The sequence below is a fragment of the Humulus lupulus genome, chromosome 4 (genome assembly GCF_963169125.1).
Source record: "Humulus lupulus chromosome 4, drHumLupu1.1, whole genome shotgun sequence".
NCBI lineage: Eukaryota > Viridiplantae > Streptophyta > Magnoliopsida > Rosales > Cannabaceae > Humulus > Humulus lupulus.
Window position 1 is genome coordinate 47,083,177 of NC_084796.1, and position 15,576 is coordinate 47,098,752.

At 33.9% G+C, this 15,576-nt stretch overlaps 1 protein-coding gene across 1 annotated transcript; it reads right to left on the reverse strand.

Annotated features, from left to right (window-relative positions):
* Positions 1-12,712: 12,712 nt before the first annotated feature.
* LOC133830391 (pentatricopeptide repeat-containing protein At4g02820, mitochondrial) lies at positions 12,713-15,175 on the reverse strand. Its single transcript, XM_062260365.1, has 2 exons — positions 14,817-15,175; positions 12,713-14,130 (listed from the first exon to the last, which is right to left on the reverse strand). The coding sequence occupies exons 1-2, from the start codon at positions 15,102-15,104 to the stop codon at positions 12,868-12,870; spliced, it is 1,551 nt and encodes a 516-aa protein (XP_062116349.1). The 5' UTR covers positions 15,105-15,175; the 3' UTR covers positions 12,713-12,867.
* Between the last annotated feature and the right edge of the window lie 401 nt (positions 15,176-15,576).

Sequence of the window (15,576 nt, forward strand, 5' to 3'; positions counted from 1 at the left end):
TGGTATTGATATGCTGAAATAAAAACAACAACTGAACAATACCAAAAGTAAAAAAAATACTAAACAACACAAAGGTAATATGCATAATAACAACATTAATACAACTAACAAAAAACACAACATGAACTGAAAAGCAACAACACGAGAGTGAGAGCTTTATTTGCAAATGGAGAGGTAGAACCAGAGCTTGTCTGAGTAGTAACTATTATGAAGAATATGATATATAAAAAAATATATATTGATCTCTAAAAAAAGAGGAAAAATGGAGAAGATGAATAACAACTGAAATGGGTATGAGGTATTGGGCAACGTGCAAGAAAAGAAAAGGAAAAAAATTATTAAAAGGTGTAGGAAGAAGAAGTAGGTAGGATGTCCTTATCACTTGCTAGTTGTTGAAAGTTAGTCTTTTTTTATCATATTATTTTATTAAATTGCATTCTACATATAATAATAATAATAACCAATAAAGTGGAAGTCTAAGAATAAAAATAGTCAACAACAAGAGATAGGGAAATGTGTAAAAACAATAGAGTATAAGTGACATGATAAAAAAAAAGTTGAGTAATAAGTGGAAAAAATGTAAAAAAAAAAAGTTTAAAAAATGTGAAATAAACATTAATATTTTTTAATGGGAATATTGTTATAGCAAAGGGAGCTCTGTATATTTGAAGAGAGTGTAAAAAATAAAAAACAAAATATTAATTACAATGCTTAGAATTGACGTGATATAAGTGATAGAGTGTAAATAGTATTTGAGTAATATTTAAACTTATATAATAATATATATAAGTTAATTGGGAATAGTAAAAAAGTTTAAAATTTAGCCTCACAATAAAATAGTAAAAGATTTGCTAATTTGAACATTTTATGTAAAATTCCCAATATATATAAAGTGTTAACTTAAGTTGAACTTGCTTATGAGATAAATATATGTAAATCTTAAAATTGGCATATTTTATAGAAATATCTTTTTCATTAAAAGATTAATTTTTGTTTCCCTTATTGTGCTTTTCGGAAATCACTTTCCGTTTCTTGTGATTTGTGGAATATTTACATTCGTTATTTAATTGTATTTTATCACAATGTGTTTATAAAAGGAAGCAATATCTTGCAAATATTCAGTACTTACTCAAAGTCATTTATGAAATATTTGTCTATATATTTTCGTGCAGCTCAAGTTTATAAAAAATAGGAAACTAAATCTTTGTCGTCATTAATTGTTATTTTTACCTTGAGCTTTTTGATCCGACACAGGTATTAGCTGTTTCCACCAAAATCGTATCTGTCGGATCAGCATCTTCTAAAATAGGCAATTCTTCATCAATCAAGAATATCTTCAATTATTCTTGCCTTTATTAGGAAATTCTTTCTCAGCCTTTGTGAGCACGAAAAAGGACTCTATAAATAGGGCTCTAAAGGTAGTGAGAAAAAGTGAACTCTTAGATGCATAATTTGTGAGTGTATTGTAATATTTGTGAGAGTTCCTTCTTTGTATTCAAGATCATAATATTCACGTGATCTTGTAGAAATATGAGAGTTTAGTTGTTGTGGTAAGTTTATACCACATTCATGAATGAATACACATTGTAATTTGAACGCAACTTTTATGAGTCTTCGGGAGAGGATTTTTACAAGCCTTGTGTCGGGAGGATGCAAGCACTCGCTGGCCATTGAAGGGAGTTCAAGTGGTTGAGAGTTTCAATCAAGATCAGATTAGTGAAGAGAAGTATAACAAATTTGTGGCAAATCTCAAGAGGGAGTCTTGTTTTGTTTAAGTCAATATTTTGTACTTGTGATTCTTTATTAATTGGTTTTATTCTCTGGGCGTGGCCCTAAGGAGTAGGTTATCCGAAAGGGTTTCTGAACCTTGTAAAAATTCGTTGTGTTCTTTATTGTTTTACACTATCTTTTTATTGTGTTCAGTTTTTGTCGTGACAAGTTCGGATTCTGTCCCGACAGAACTACAATCTGTTTAAACAGTTATTACCATTCCACACTTTAATTAATTCGCATGGTGTAATTAATTTGGTAATTACTAAAAATGGAATTTCAATTGATATCAGAGCAGGTCACTCATTTCTGAGTGTGATCTTGGTTTATTCCGTTTGTTTTTCTTGTTCTTACAATGTCTTTTTTCACAAAAGGAGGATCCATAACTCGCCTCCCTTTACTCAATGATTCGAACTATCCATATTGGAAAGTTAGAATGAGAGACTTCATCAAATCTCAAGATGAAAAGGATTGGAGAGCAGTTTTAAGTGGTTGGACTCCTCCAGCAAAAAGCAATAATGTAACTAAGGTAAAATTTGAACTTGATTGGATTGATGCTGAAGATAAACTATCCAGTTACAATAATAAAGCATTACATGCTATTTTTAATGGTGTTGGTGAAGGTTACATAAAATTAATTTCTTCATGTGTTTCGGCCAAAGATGGTTGGAAAATCCTTCAAACTCAATTTGAAGGAACTGCCGATGTCAAGCGTTCTAGGCTTGTTATACTCACAAAAAAATTTGAAAAATTGAAAATGAATGAAAATGAAACCCTCACTGAATTTTATGAGAAATTGTCAGATATTGCTAATGAATATTTTGCTCTTGGTGAAAAACTTGAAGAGAATGTTTTGATTCGAAAAATTGTTAAAGTTCTCTCTGACAGGTTTCAGACAAAGCTAACTGCAATTGAAGAAGCAAAAGATCTGGACAAAATAAAAGCAGAAGAATTGATGGGTTCTCTCCGGACTTTTGAACTAAACCAACAAATTAGACAAAAAGGTAAGACAGAAGAAATCAAGGAGAAATCTATTGCCTTGAAATCTTCTAAAGACAGGAAGGAAAGTTCGGATGATGAGATGGCTCTGTTGACAAAAAAAAATTCAAAAACACATAAAGAAATTGGGAAACAAAAATGCCATATCCAGAAACCCAAAAGGTAATTTTTCTAAACCCTTTGAGACTAATAAAAAGAGTATTCAGTGTAGGGAATGTGAAGGATTTGGACACATTCAATCTGAGTGTGCAAATACCTTAAAGAAAAAGAAAGTCATGACAGCCACATGGAGTGATCAAGACTCTAAACAGAGTGATGAGGAGGGAAATATTGTTGCCTTAACATCTGTTCACAAAGGTATGGTTTTTTCTTCAGTTGATCACAAGGATGTGTTATGTCTTAATAATTCTATTCAGAATAATGAGAATTCTGACATTAATTCTGACTTGGATGAGGAATCATTAAAAGAGTCTTATAAAATAATGTATGATCAATGGCTAAAAGTTTGCTCTGAGAATCGACTAATGGCTAGCAATAATAAAAAAATTGTTGAAAAAAATGAAGAACTTGAGATGATTATTGCTTCCAAAAATGATGAAATTAATTATTTGAGTAAAGAAATTAATCTTTTGCAAAAAGGTGTCAAAATGCTTAATCCTAGATCTGGAATATTGGATGATATTCTCTCTGCAGGAAAAAAGGCTGGTGATTATATTGGATTAGGATCTAATGGATCTGAATCCTCAAGAAAAATGATTTTTGTAAAATCCATGAATTATCTGACTGTTGTGCCAACTAACCGCTTTGTAGGAACAAGTGACTCTGCAAAGCCCACGAAGTTGTCATCTATTCCAACAGATCTATAACTAAAGAAAATTTCTCCAAAAAGAAACATTGGACAATTTGTACCATTTTGTCATTTTTGTGGGATGAAAGGACACATAATACCTAAGTGTTTTTCCTTGTTAAATTTGTTTAAAAAGAATTATGTCAAACACTTTGGTAGTATGAAGCAATTCTTGACCAAAAGAAATTCAAAATAAAAACAATATGGGTCAAGAAAGTTAACTCTGTTTGCTTGGTTACCTTTACCTGTAATAAAATGCATGCATCTAGTTCATGGTACTTTGATAGCGGTTGTTCAAGACATATGATAGGTAATGCCAACATACTTACCAACTTCAAATCCTTGAAGTGTGGAGTAGTAACAATTGGGGATGGAATGACAGGAAATATTTTAGGTATAGGTACTCTAAACATTGAAGGGTTACCGAAACTGAAAAATGTGCTTCTTGTTTGATGAGCTGAAAGCCAACTTAATTAGCATAAGCCAAATTTGTGACCAAGGTTTTCTTGTTAATTTTTCACATGATGAGTGTAATGTTGTAAATCAAAATGGTGACATTGTTCTCAAAGGTTCTCGTTCTTTGGATAATTGTTACACACTCACACAAAAAATCACATGTCATGCGTCTTCATCAAGTTTTAATAATACTGACTTGTGGCATGAAAAACTTGGACATATAAATTTCAAAAACTTGAAAAAGATTACCAATGCAAGTCTCATCCGTGGTATACCCAAGTTGGGTAAAGAATCGCTTGGTAAGTGCGAATCATGTCAATTAGGAAAACAGTCGAAAATTTCCCATAAAACACTATCTGATATTAAAACTTTAAATGTGTTAGAATTATTGCATATGGATCTCATGGTTCCTATACAAGTTGAAAGTATTAATGGTAAGAGATACATTTTTGTATGTGTGGATGATTTTTCTAGATTTACTTGGGTAGATTTCTTAAGAGAAAAATCAGATACTTTTGAAGCTTTTCAAACTCTATGCACAAGACTTAGAGTTGAAAAAAATTGTAACATTGGGAAGATTGTAAGAATTCGAAGTGATCATGGTAAGGAGTTTGAAAATTCTGTTTATGATGAATATTGTAAATCTTTTGGAATTTTGCATAACTTTTCTGCTCCCAAAACCCCTGAACAAAATGGGGTAGTAGAATGGAAATATTGTACTTTGCAGGAAATGGCCAGAGTTATGTTAAATAGCAAAAAACTCACAAAGAAATTGTGGGCTGAAGCAATTAATACAGCTTGTTACACAATTAATCGTGTTTTTTTGCGTCCAGGTACAAATAAAACTCCTTATGAAATCTGGAAAGGTAGAAAACCCAATGTCAATTATTTTCATGTATTTGGGTGTCTGTGTTATATTCTTAGAGATCGTGAGAATCTGGGCAAATTTGATGCCAAAAGTGATGTGGGAGTTTTTCTTGGATATTCCACCAATAGTAGGGCTTATCGTGTTTATAACATGAGAACCAAAACTATTATGGAATTAGCTAATGTGGTTGTAGATGATTTAAAATATTTTTCTGAATACTCCCATGAGGAGGAAATTGACAGGCTCATTGATGTTCAACATCATAAAGAAATGGCAGATCTGACAGCACAACCTCCGGAGGCGACAACAACCACTTCTGATGTATCAAACGCGAATACTGTCGAAACAACAACTGGACAAACAGAGAAGGAAAATCCAGTTATTTCCTCTGACTCTGTTAAAAAAGAACCATCAACCAGAGTAAAAAAGAATCACCCTTCTGATCTTATTTTGGGAAATCTTGAAGAGAGTATGGTCACTCGAAAGAGGTATGTAAGCTTGGTTCAATTTTTTTGTTTTACTTGTACATTGGAACCAAAAAATGTGAAGGAAGCCTTATATGATGAATCGTGGATCAATGCTATGCAAGAAGAGCTAGATCAATTCACAAGGAATGAGGTATGGATCCTTGTCCCTAGACCGGGTCATATTAATGTTATAGGTACAAAGTGGATATTTAAAAATAAAACTGATGAATTTGGGACCATAATAAGAAGTAAAGCTAGACTAGTTGCACAGGGGTACACTCAAGTTGAAGGAATTGATTTTGATGAGACATTTGCCCCTGTTGCAAGACTTGAATCCATAAGATTATTACTAGCTATTTCATGTGTTCTTGGTTTTAAATTGTTCCAAATGGATGTAAAATCCGTCTTTTTAAATGGATTCTTTAATGAAGAAGCTTATGTGGAACAACCCAAAGGGTTTGAGGATCCTAACAATCCTAATCGTGTTTTTAAATTACAAAAAGCTTTGTATGGACTGAAACAAGCCCCACGGGCTTGGTATGAGAGACTAACTCATTTTTTGGTCTCAAAGGGGTACAAGAGAGAGGGAGTAGACAAAACACTTTTTATCAAAAATGTTGATGAAAATATTATGATAGCACAAATTTATGTTGATGATATAGTGTTTGGTTCTACTAATGATTCTCTAGTGCAGGAATTTGTGAAACAAATGCAGGTTGAGTTTGAGATGAGCATGGTAGGAGAACTCAATTTTTTTCTTAGGACTTCAAGTGAAGCAGTCAGACGAGGGAATTTTCATTTCACAAAGCAAGTATGCAAGAAAATTAGTGAAAAGATTTGGACTTGATGCATGTAAACCTGCTAAAACTCCAATGGGTACTACAGTCAAATTATCTAAAGATGAGAATGGGAAGAAAGTTGATCCAACTCTTTACAGGAGTATGATTGGGAGTCTCCTATACTTAACTGCCAGTCGCCCTGACATCAGTTACAGTGTTGGAGTGTGCGCTCGTTTCCAAGGGAACCCCATGGAGTCTCATGTGACTGCTGTAAAAAGAATTATTCATTACATCAATAATACTCTTGATTTAGGCATTTGGTACTCCAAAGAAACAAATTCTAACCTTGTGTGTTGTAGTGATGCAGATTGGGTGGGAAACATTGATGATCGCAAAAGTACAAGTGGTGCTTATTTTTACTTAGGAAACAATTTGGTCTCCTGGCATAGTAAAAAACAAAACTCCATCTCCTTGTCAATAGTTGAAGCTGAGTACATTGCTTCTGGAAGCTGTTGTACTCAACTTTTGTGGATGAAACAAATGTTGGCAAACTATGGGCTAAAACTTTAACCATTTTTTGTGATAATACAAGTGCTATTAATATCTCCAAAAATCCTATTCAGAACTCTCGCACCAAACATATTGACATTCTTCATCATTTTATTAGGGAACTTGTTGAAAACAAAACATTGATTATAGAATATGTTGAGACTAACAAACAAATTGCATATATTTTACTAAAGCTTTAGACACGGTCAGATTCGGTTCCCTCAGGAAATCCTTGGGGGTTTGTTTTATTTGAAATTGCCAATAAATTGATTATCTTGCCTTGCATATGTGTTTGTGTAAATCTCTTGTCCTGTTTGGAAGAAATTTGATGAGCATATTTTTTGTATTTTAGAAAATGAACGTTATAAGTCGTATACTTTGTTAAGAATAAAAAACCATATTTGAACAATTATAGACCATCCAATTTATATTTGATCAAATCATTATGTTTGTATGAGCATTCCTTAATCCAGTTTCTTTTTCAGGCTCCATTTTGGAAAAGAGCTACCTATACTGATGTGTGAAAGCCGACAATGAGTAAGTTGGTACCAGGTAATTAGCAATTATATTGGAGGATACTCTACCAATGTAAAGGGCTACCATCAGTATAAGAGTTATAGCCTCCATTATGGTTACAATTTGAAAAAGGCTACAATTGCCAAATATGGGCAATGACCCTAGCTTTAAAAGGCCAAAAAGAATCTCCAAATTGATTACACATGCACACACACATGCCTGTTGACTAGACTGTGTAAGATGGTTGTAAGACTCATACATATAATGAATTGATTAAAATATGTTTTGTGATTGGTATATTTATCGAATTATGGTCACTTAGTATTTGAATTATAACTCATTTCTCTAATTTGTGAAAAATATGGTTATCTTGTTTCTTTTGAACAGGACTTGACATTTACTTGGACACATATGGTACGCCAATTTACATTCTATTTTCGGCAAAAAAATTTTAAAAAAATAATGATAAAATAAAATCTTTTTTGGATCGTGTACTTATAAAAAAAAAAGGTTTGAAAATTTATTTGATGCAATTTATTTGTTTTATCTCAATATATTCTAAAATATTCAAAAAGTTTCCAATTTTGAGGTGTGAAAGAATTTGTTTTAAAAAGAGAGATATTTTGACATTTATCACATAAAATCCGGTTACCCATTTTTGAACTTGCCTCATTTGTGCACCGAATACTCTATATATTCGGATTCACTTTGGTTGTTTCATACTCAGTGTTTTCTTGTTTGTCTCTCTCACTTATAACCAAAGTGTTTGGGGTTTTTTTTTTCTTTGTGTGTTTCACTTGTTTCTTTCTTAGCAGCCATGAAGACTCGAGGCCGTGGTTCATCTTCCAAATCTGTGAAGTCTTAGCAGGAGACAATTCCTGAGTCAGTTCCCACTGCCACTCCTCCCGTCCCAGCATCAATCCCTGCTATCTCGCCTCCTACAGGCTGTCGACCTAAAACCACAGCAAGAAAGAAGGTTCTTGCTCTCATGGGTCGTAAAGGATCTACCGTAATTGGAGCTTCAAGTAAAGGAGTTACTTTTCCCAACCTCGATTCTCAGCCAAACAAAGCCTCGGCTGTTCCACTCGCCTCTTCTGAAGATCAAATAAAAGCCAAACCTGCCTTGACTACAAGTCATTCCCAATCAATCTCCACTGAAGTTGTGTTTGATCCATCTGATCATGACTCTGAATCGTCGTTATCTCCTGATGTTTTGACCCCCAAGGCAAAGGGCAAACGCAAGACCAAAGCTGCTGGAACAAAGAAAGGCAAGAAGGCCAAAGTGGCTCCAACAAAAGGTACCAGCTCCATCTCTGATTCATCACCTTTATCCTGATTTAAATTGAAGGAAAAAATCAACCCTCCTCCTTGCACCTCGTCGGAGGATGTTTCTCCTGAAACGGAAGACTCACTGCCTAAGTTTGACCCTTCCCTGACCGAGCCAAATCCTGAAGTTCCTCTTGACGATTTGGCGGAGCTGACTAAATCTGAAGAAGACCCATCAGAAGCTTCTCCTATTGCATCTGACCCAAAGGGCACCACACCATTGGCATTTCCCGAATTGTCTTCCAAACTCCCTAAAAAAAAAGGTGCCCCTGTCCGTACTTCAGGTTCTTTCAAAGCTCATTCTCTTACTTTCTGTTTTAATGATAATGAGAAAAACATGCAATTTTATGAGCATCGTCACCTTATTAGTGAGCGTAATTTCCTTTTTTCTCCTCATCGTGTTTTTGGGGTCTTACTTACTTTAGAGGAAAGGGGTTGGTTGCGATCTTTGTCTGGGTTTGATGGGTTTGTGCCTCGGGTTGTTAAGGAATTTTATGCAAATTTAAATGATGAGTTGTTAGACCAGTCTTCTTTTATGTTTCATAAAGTGTATGTTAGGGGACATTGGTATAAGTTTAGTCCTACTGAAATTGCTAAGGCCCTCAATCTCGTTCCTATTGAGATTGATGATTCTATTGAGTTTGCAAAGGATAAAGTCTTGTCTGAGTTGGTTGGTCAAGCTATGGTGTGGGAACCAAGCACCTCTCTACGAGTCTCGGATCTCACTCACTATTATGGTGCTCTTTTCAAAATTTTAATGTTTAATTGGATGCTTACCACTCATTCCTCGACCATCACTCAAGACATGGCTTTTCTATTGTTCAAAATTGGGACTGGAGTCACCATTGATCTTGCTGCTGTTATTTTTGATCAAATCATGCCCTTGAGTGGTGCCAAACGCAAGGGTCAACACTTGATGTTTCCGCAAGTCATTTACAAACTTTTGGACTCTCAGCGTCCTTTGAAGAAGTCCCACGAGACCTTGAATTCTCCTTTGGTTGGTCCTACCTACACTGTCAAAGATGACCATGCTCCGTCCACAGCTCAAAAGGTCAAAGGCATTAATCTGGCTGGTTCTGGGTCTGGCAATGTTGTGACTGACACTCCTGCTGTCCCGACTGATCTTGCTTCTGCCCAGACAGGAATTACAAGTCTCTCTGACCGGTTCACTCTAATGGAGGATACTCAGCGCCAAATTCTTGCTTCGTTGGCCATTATCAACGCATCCACCACTCCTGCTCCATGACGGTTACCGTTCCTTTTGATTTATTTTTATTTGCTTTTTATAAATGTAAACGAACACTAGCTGTGTCTTTCTTTTGGTTTCGTTTCCTTTGTTCTTTGGCATTTTCTTAGACAATGAGGGGGTTTTTTGGTACTTTGATTATTTTGGTTGACCTGTCGTTGTTCATTATTTTTGTTAACAACTTTTTGTCTTATGCTTTGGTTATTTTTGGCAGGGGGAGTCATTTTGTGACTCTTGTGAATTTAAGCACTCACTTGTGTTTTGTAGGGATCTTTTAAAAAATAGATATGCTTTGTCTATAAAATTTCCAAAGGGAGAGATTGTAAATCCTAAAATTAGCATATTTTATAGAAATATCTTTTTTGATTAAAAGATCAATTTTTGTTTCCCTTATTGTGCTTTTCAGAAATCACTTTCCATTTCTTGTGATTTGTGGAATATTTACATTCCTTATTTAATTGTATTTTATCACAATTTGTTTATAAAGAGAAGTAATATCTTGCAAATATTCAGTACTTACTCAAAGTCATTTCTGAAATATTTGTCTATATATTTTCGTGCAGCTCAAGTTTATAAAAAATAGGAAACTAAATCTTTGTTGTCATTAATTGTTATTTCTATCTTGAGCTTTTTGATCCGACACAAGTATTAGATGTCTCCACCAAAATCGTATCTGTCGGATCAGCATCTTCTAAAAAAGGCAATTCTTCATCAATCAAGAATATCTTCAATTATTCTTGCCTTTATTAGGAGATTGTTTCTCGGCCTTTGTGAGCACGAAAAATGACTCTATAAATAGGGCTCTAAAGGCAGTGAGAAAAAGTGAACTCTTAGATGCATAATTTGTGAGTGTATTGTAATATTTGTGAGAGTTCCTTCTTTGTATTCAAGATCATAGTATTCACGTGATCTTGTAGAAATATGAGAGTTTAGTTGTTGTGGTAAGTTTATACCATGTTCATGAGTGAATACACATTGTAATTCGAACACAACTTTTATAAGTCTTTGGGAGATGATTTTTACAAGCCTTGCGTCGGGAGGATGCAAGCACTCGCTGGCCATTAAAGGGAGTTTAAGTGGTTGAGTGTTTCAATCAAGATCAAATTAGTGAAGAGAAGTACAGCAAATTTGCGGCACATCTCAAGAGGGAGTCTTGTTTTGTTTAAGCCAATATTTTGTACTTGTGATTCTTTATTAATTGGTTTTATTCTCTGGGTGTGGCCCCAAGGAGTAGGTTATCCGAAAAGGTTTTTGAACCTTGTAAAAATTCGTTGTGTTCTTTATTATTTTACACTGTTTTTTTATTGTGTTCAGTTTCTATCGTGACAAGTTCGGATTCTGTCCTGACAAAACTACAATCTGTTTAAACATTTATTACCATTCCGCACTTTAATTAATTCACATGGTTTAATTAATTTGGTAATTACTAAAAATAGAATTTCAATATCTATACATTTTGGGCATTGAGATTTCCTCTTTGACACTTAACAAATGAAAATTTCTTGTTGCAGCTTTATGTGAGTGAATGTGTTGCAAATTGTGGATAGAGTTTTACAAACCCTGCTACATTTTATATATTCATTGTACTCTTTGTGATTAAATCTTTAAGTAGTTATTTAAAGGAGTGCGAAGATTGTTATTCAAGTGCACAAAATGAGCTCCAACACACTTAAAAACCCTTGAAATCGAAAACAATATATAGAATATGAAATACATGTATCCCTAGAGGCTCAAAGTCCTGCAAAATATGGTACAAAAGGTGCATATACTATGTTCATTATTCCTTCTTTCTCTGTCTCTTGTTTTTCTTTCTTCCATAGCCCCTTATTGCTTCTATCAACTAAAGATATTGTTCAAAAGTTATGATAATTTCTTTTTCTAAATTAAACTTTAAATTCCTTAGCTAGGAAAACATGAGATATGACAACATATGTTGTTTGAACTGGTTTGCTTTCCTAGATCAATTAATTAATTCATGAATAGAAGTAAATATGCAAAAACATTTAGCTCTAATTCTATCTGTTGTTGAATTGCTCTATGCTTCATTCTTTAGCTGGAATTTTGTAATACCCTAATTACCATATTGCTTGGTATTTTTGTAGCATTTAAAAAGGTGTGCGTGAACGATCTCCTTCTGTTCAAAGAGATACCGATAAGAGAGCTGAGTTGTTTTATCCAGGGAACGCCGTGATTGATAGACTATCTTGCACATACCAACAATGTCGCGAAACGTCTTAAAGAAAGCGATAATGTCTGCAACTCAACGCAAATAATTCATACGGTAATATCATTCTAATTTAATTTTTGCATCAAAACAAATTACATTGGAGTAATTGTGAATCCTACCTTTTTATGTATATTGCTTAGCTTAGGTCCAAAATCTCTACAAGGAACAAATGATCATACAAAGGTTGCTCATAAAGTGAACAAGAAAATGAAAATTAATACAAAAATAGTAGAAACAACAAGAAAAAAGTACTAAAATCTAAAGAACATTTTCATAATTATCAATGTAAAATCATCATGTGCCAGGGACGTGCTATTCTCACTAGTTATTTTTAAATAAAGTAATATTTTTGTATAAAAAAAAAAAAAATTTGGAATTTTTGAAATGTTTCCAATTTAAGTATATTATTTTTGGATTTGAGTATTTTTTGATGATATGAAAATAATGATTAATGAGATTTGTTGCAAAATGTTAGAAAGGGAATAAAGTTTAATTTCAGTTTTGTTTCAAAATAATCTGACTTGGGAAATAATTGGCCATTAAGAATGGTAGTGGCAAGCCAATTCTAGCAGCACCACAAATTGGATTTTTGAGAGTATAATGTGTAGACTTCGCCTACTTAATCAAAGATTTCATTGGATGCCATACAAAATCACTGTTCATTGTTGTATCCACCCATGAAAGAATAGTATTAGAAACCTTAAGGCTAGTTTCAGTTTTCCATTTTGACTAAAATTAAAGAATTTGATCCACGATTACTACAAGACAAAACTAAATCAGAGTTTACCTCATAAAAATTGAAAATCCGAAATTGCACTTATTGCTTAAGAAAAGTGTTTGATACCTCACTCACACACATTTTGCTAGTTATCTTTATCAGCTTACGAGTCTCTTCATCCAACTGAACATTGTCTTTCTCCATCCTTTCTTCAACTAAGAGTGGCATTTTACCAGCGTTCGCATAAGTTCTTAGGAGTGAGTTATATATACCAGTACTAACATAATGACTATTCCTTAGAATTTCCAATAGGTGCTCGGCTCCTTCAACATTACCTTGCTCCTCAATCATCTTGAATACTTCTCTAACCAACTTTTCATCATGATCCCATTTTGTCACACTAGTCACAGCCTTCTCAAAGTAATCGAGTACTTTTCCCATATGCTTTTCTTTCAAATAACCCCATGTGAGAAGCTCCCACGTTGTGTAACAAGGAGATATCCCTTCCTTGACCATCCTATCATGGAACGTTTCAGCCATTTCCATTTGGTTTTTGTTGATGTATGCTGCAAGGAGTAAATTTGAAATTCTAACATCACCAGTCCCAGAAACTGACCGCCACTCGGAATAGAGATCCTCAGCTTCCTTCAACTCCTTGAGTTTTAGAAGAGAAGATATCATGCAATTATACTCGGCATCATTCATTTTGCGAATTAATGATTTCATATTTTTCCAAGTTCGTTGAACACCCTCTTTATCTCCCAAATTTGTATGCAGACTGAGGAGAGATGAATATGCAACTCGATTTTTCCGGGTCGCCATTTTCTCCATCTCTTTTAAAGTAGATGCAGCTTTTTCAGTGAACCCACTTTTGATATACAAGTTGGTTAAAGTGCTATATGTTACCCAGTCGGGTTCTAACTTTGCCTTCTTTAACTCAAGGAGAGCTTTTTCTGCAGATTCAATATCATTTTGAGAAGCACAAACAGTTAGCCACAGATTGTGAGTAACAACATCTGGAGAAGTATTCTTCTTTAGCTCCTGAATAACTCCTGGAACCTTCTCTAGTTGCCCATTTGAGATGTACAGAGATATCATTTGGTTATAAGGAAGGGGATTCTTTAGTAAACCGCATTCCGACATTCTCCCCATAAGAGCCTCAGCTTTGTCATACAAGTTGTTCTTGACATATGTGTGAAGAAGAGCCGTACAGGTAAAGTGGTCTGACATTCCTTCAGGCAGGTCCTCAAAAAATTTCTCTGCACTATCTATACCTCGAACTTTTGCAATCAAGTCCAAGTGAACAGCATAGTCACCAGCAAGCAACTTGATATCTTTCTGTACTCTCATCCATTCACATATCTGGTTTACAATAACATCAAAACTGTAAACACATGGGACTGGCAGCAGAGTTCACAATATCATTCAGAAGTTTACACTTAATCTGCCCAACAAGTTTAATTGCAGTATTTACCATGATGCTTAATCATATTTGATTATCATGAGCGAAATCAAGGAATACTGAATAAGCTTAAGTTCTATATATTAGTTCCTTCGATACAGTGCAAAAAGTTCACAGACACTTAAAAATACAAATTCCACATTTCAACTTTCAATCTCAACAAACTTTTATTCCCACGACATACAGGTAAGACAATTGTATAGAGCCCCAATATCATCTACCTAGAATAAGTATCCAAATTTTGTAGAGTCCTTTGAGGCTGAACTGACTAACTAATTAACTACTTAAGTAGATACAAGATTTTTACAATCTCATTTAAATAGAATCGTCTAACACGAATTCATTTCACATTTCTCAGCTGGGATTTTTGTCAAACAAAATATAGACCTAACATTAAAGGAAAAACTCTTAAAAAACCTCATACATCATCCAAGAAGAAATCTCATATAATATTGCCAACTACGTTAGTCAACTACAAAACAAGTACAAAAGGAAGAATATACGCCTCCAGGTTTGTTCTTACAAAAAAGAAAGAAAGAAAAAGAAAAAAAAAAAAAAAAAAAGAGTAGGGAGAAGGAGAAGAAACCTCGAGGGCATGTTTGTATCGCCTGAGCTTACGGAGCTCGCGAACAACACGATTGAGCTCGTATTTTCGGACTGAGTTACCTTCCTCTTTCCATTTGCTAATAGCAATCACTGCACTGCGCTTTGGGAACACCAGGCTCAGAAGTCTTCTCCCCAAAGTGTCTCGACCACCGCCGCTAGTGTTGGTTTTTTTCGCAGCTCCAGTCTTTGAGACTTTATCCGGCGCCGCTGCAACCGCGGAGAAACTGCGGGCGGCGGCGATGGACCTCCGAAAGAGACGAAGTAGCATGGTCTTGAAACTGGTCTCTGCTACTAAACCGAAGGAGCAACTCTTATCCTGTCTCCGAAATATATACCGTATTTAATACAAGTGAATGCTTCCCTATATATATTTTTTTTAATAAAAATCATATATGATTTTCTATTTATAAAATTTTTATAGTAAGTCTTTAATTTATTTTATTAACGGAAATTCTTTATTTTATGTTTGTTTTAGTTAATTTTTTTTTTATCAAGAAGAAAACTTCATTAATTTGTTTTAGTTAATTTTAATGGAATATATTTTTAAAATTAATTAAAAATAAATATTTATTAATTATATTATTATAAATTCAAATTAAATTTTATAAAACATTATTATGATAATAATATATAATCTTATTTTTAATAATTATATTAATATAAATTCAAATATTATAAAATATTATTATTATAATAATATCCTAACAATTTATTGTGTGGCGATGAGTCCTCTTGGGAAA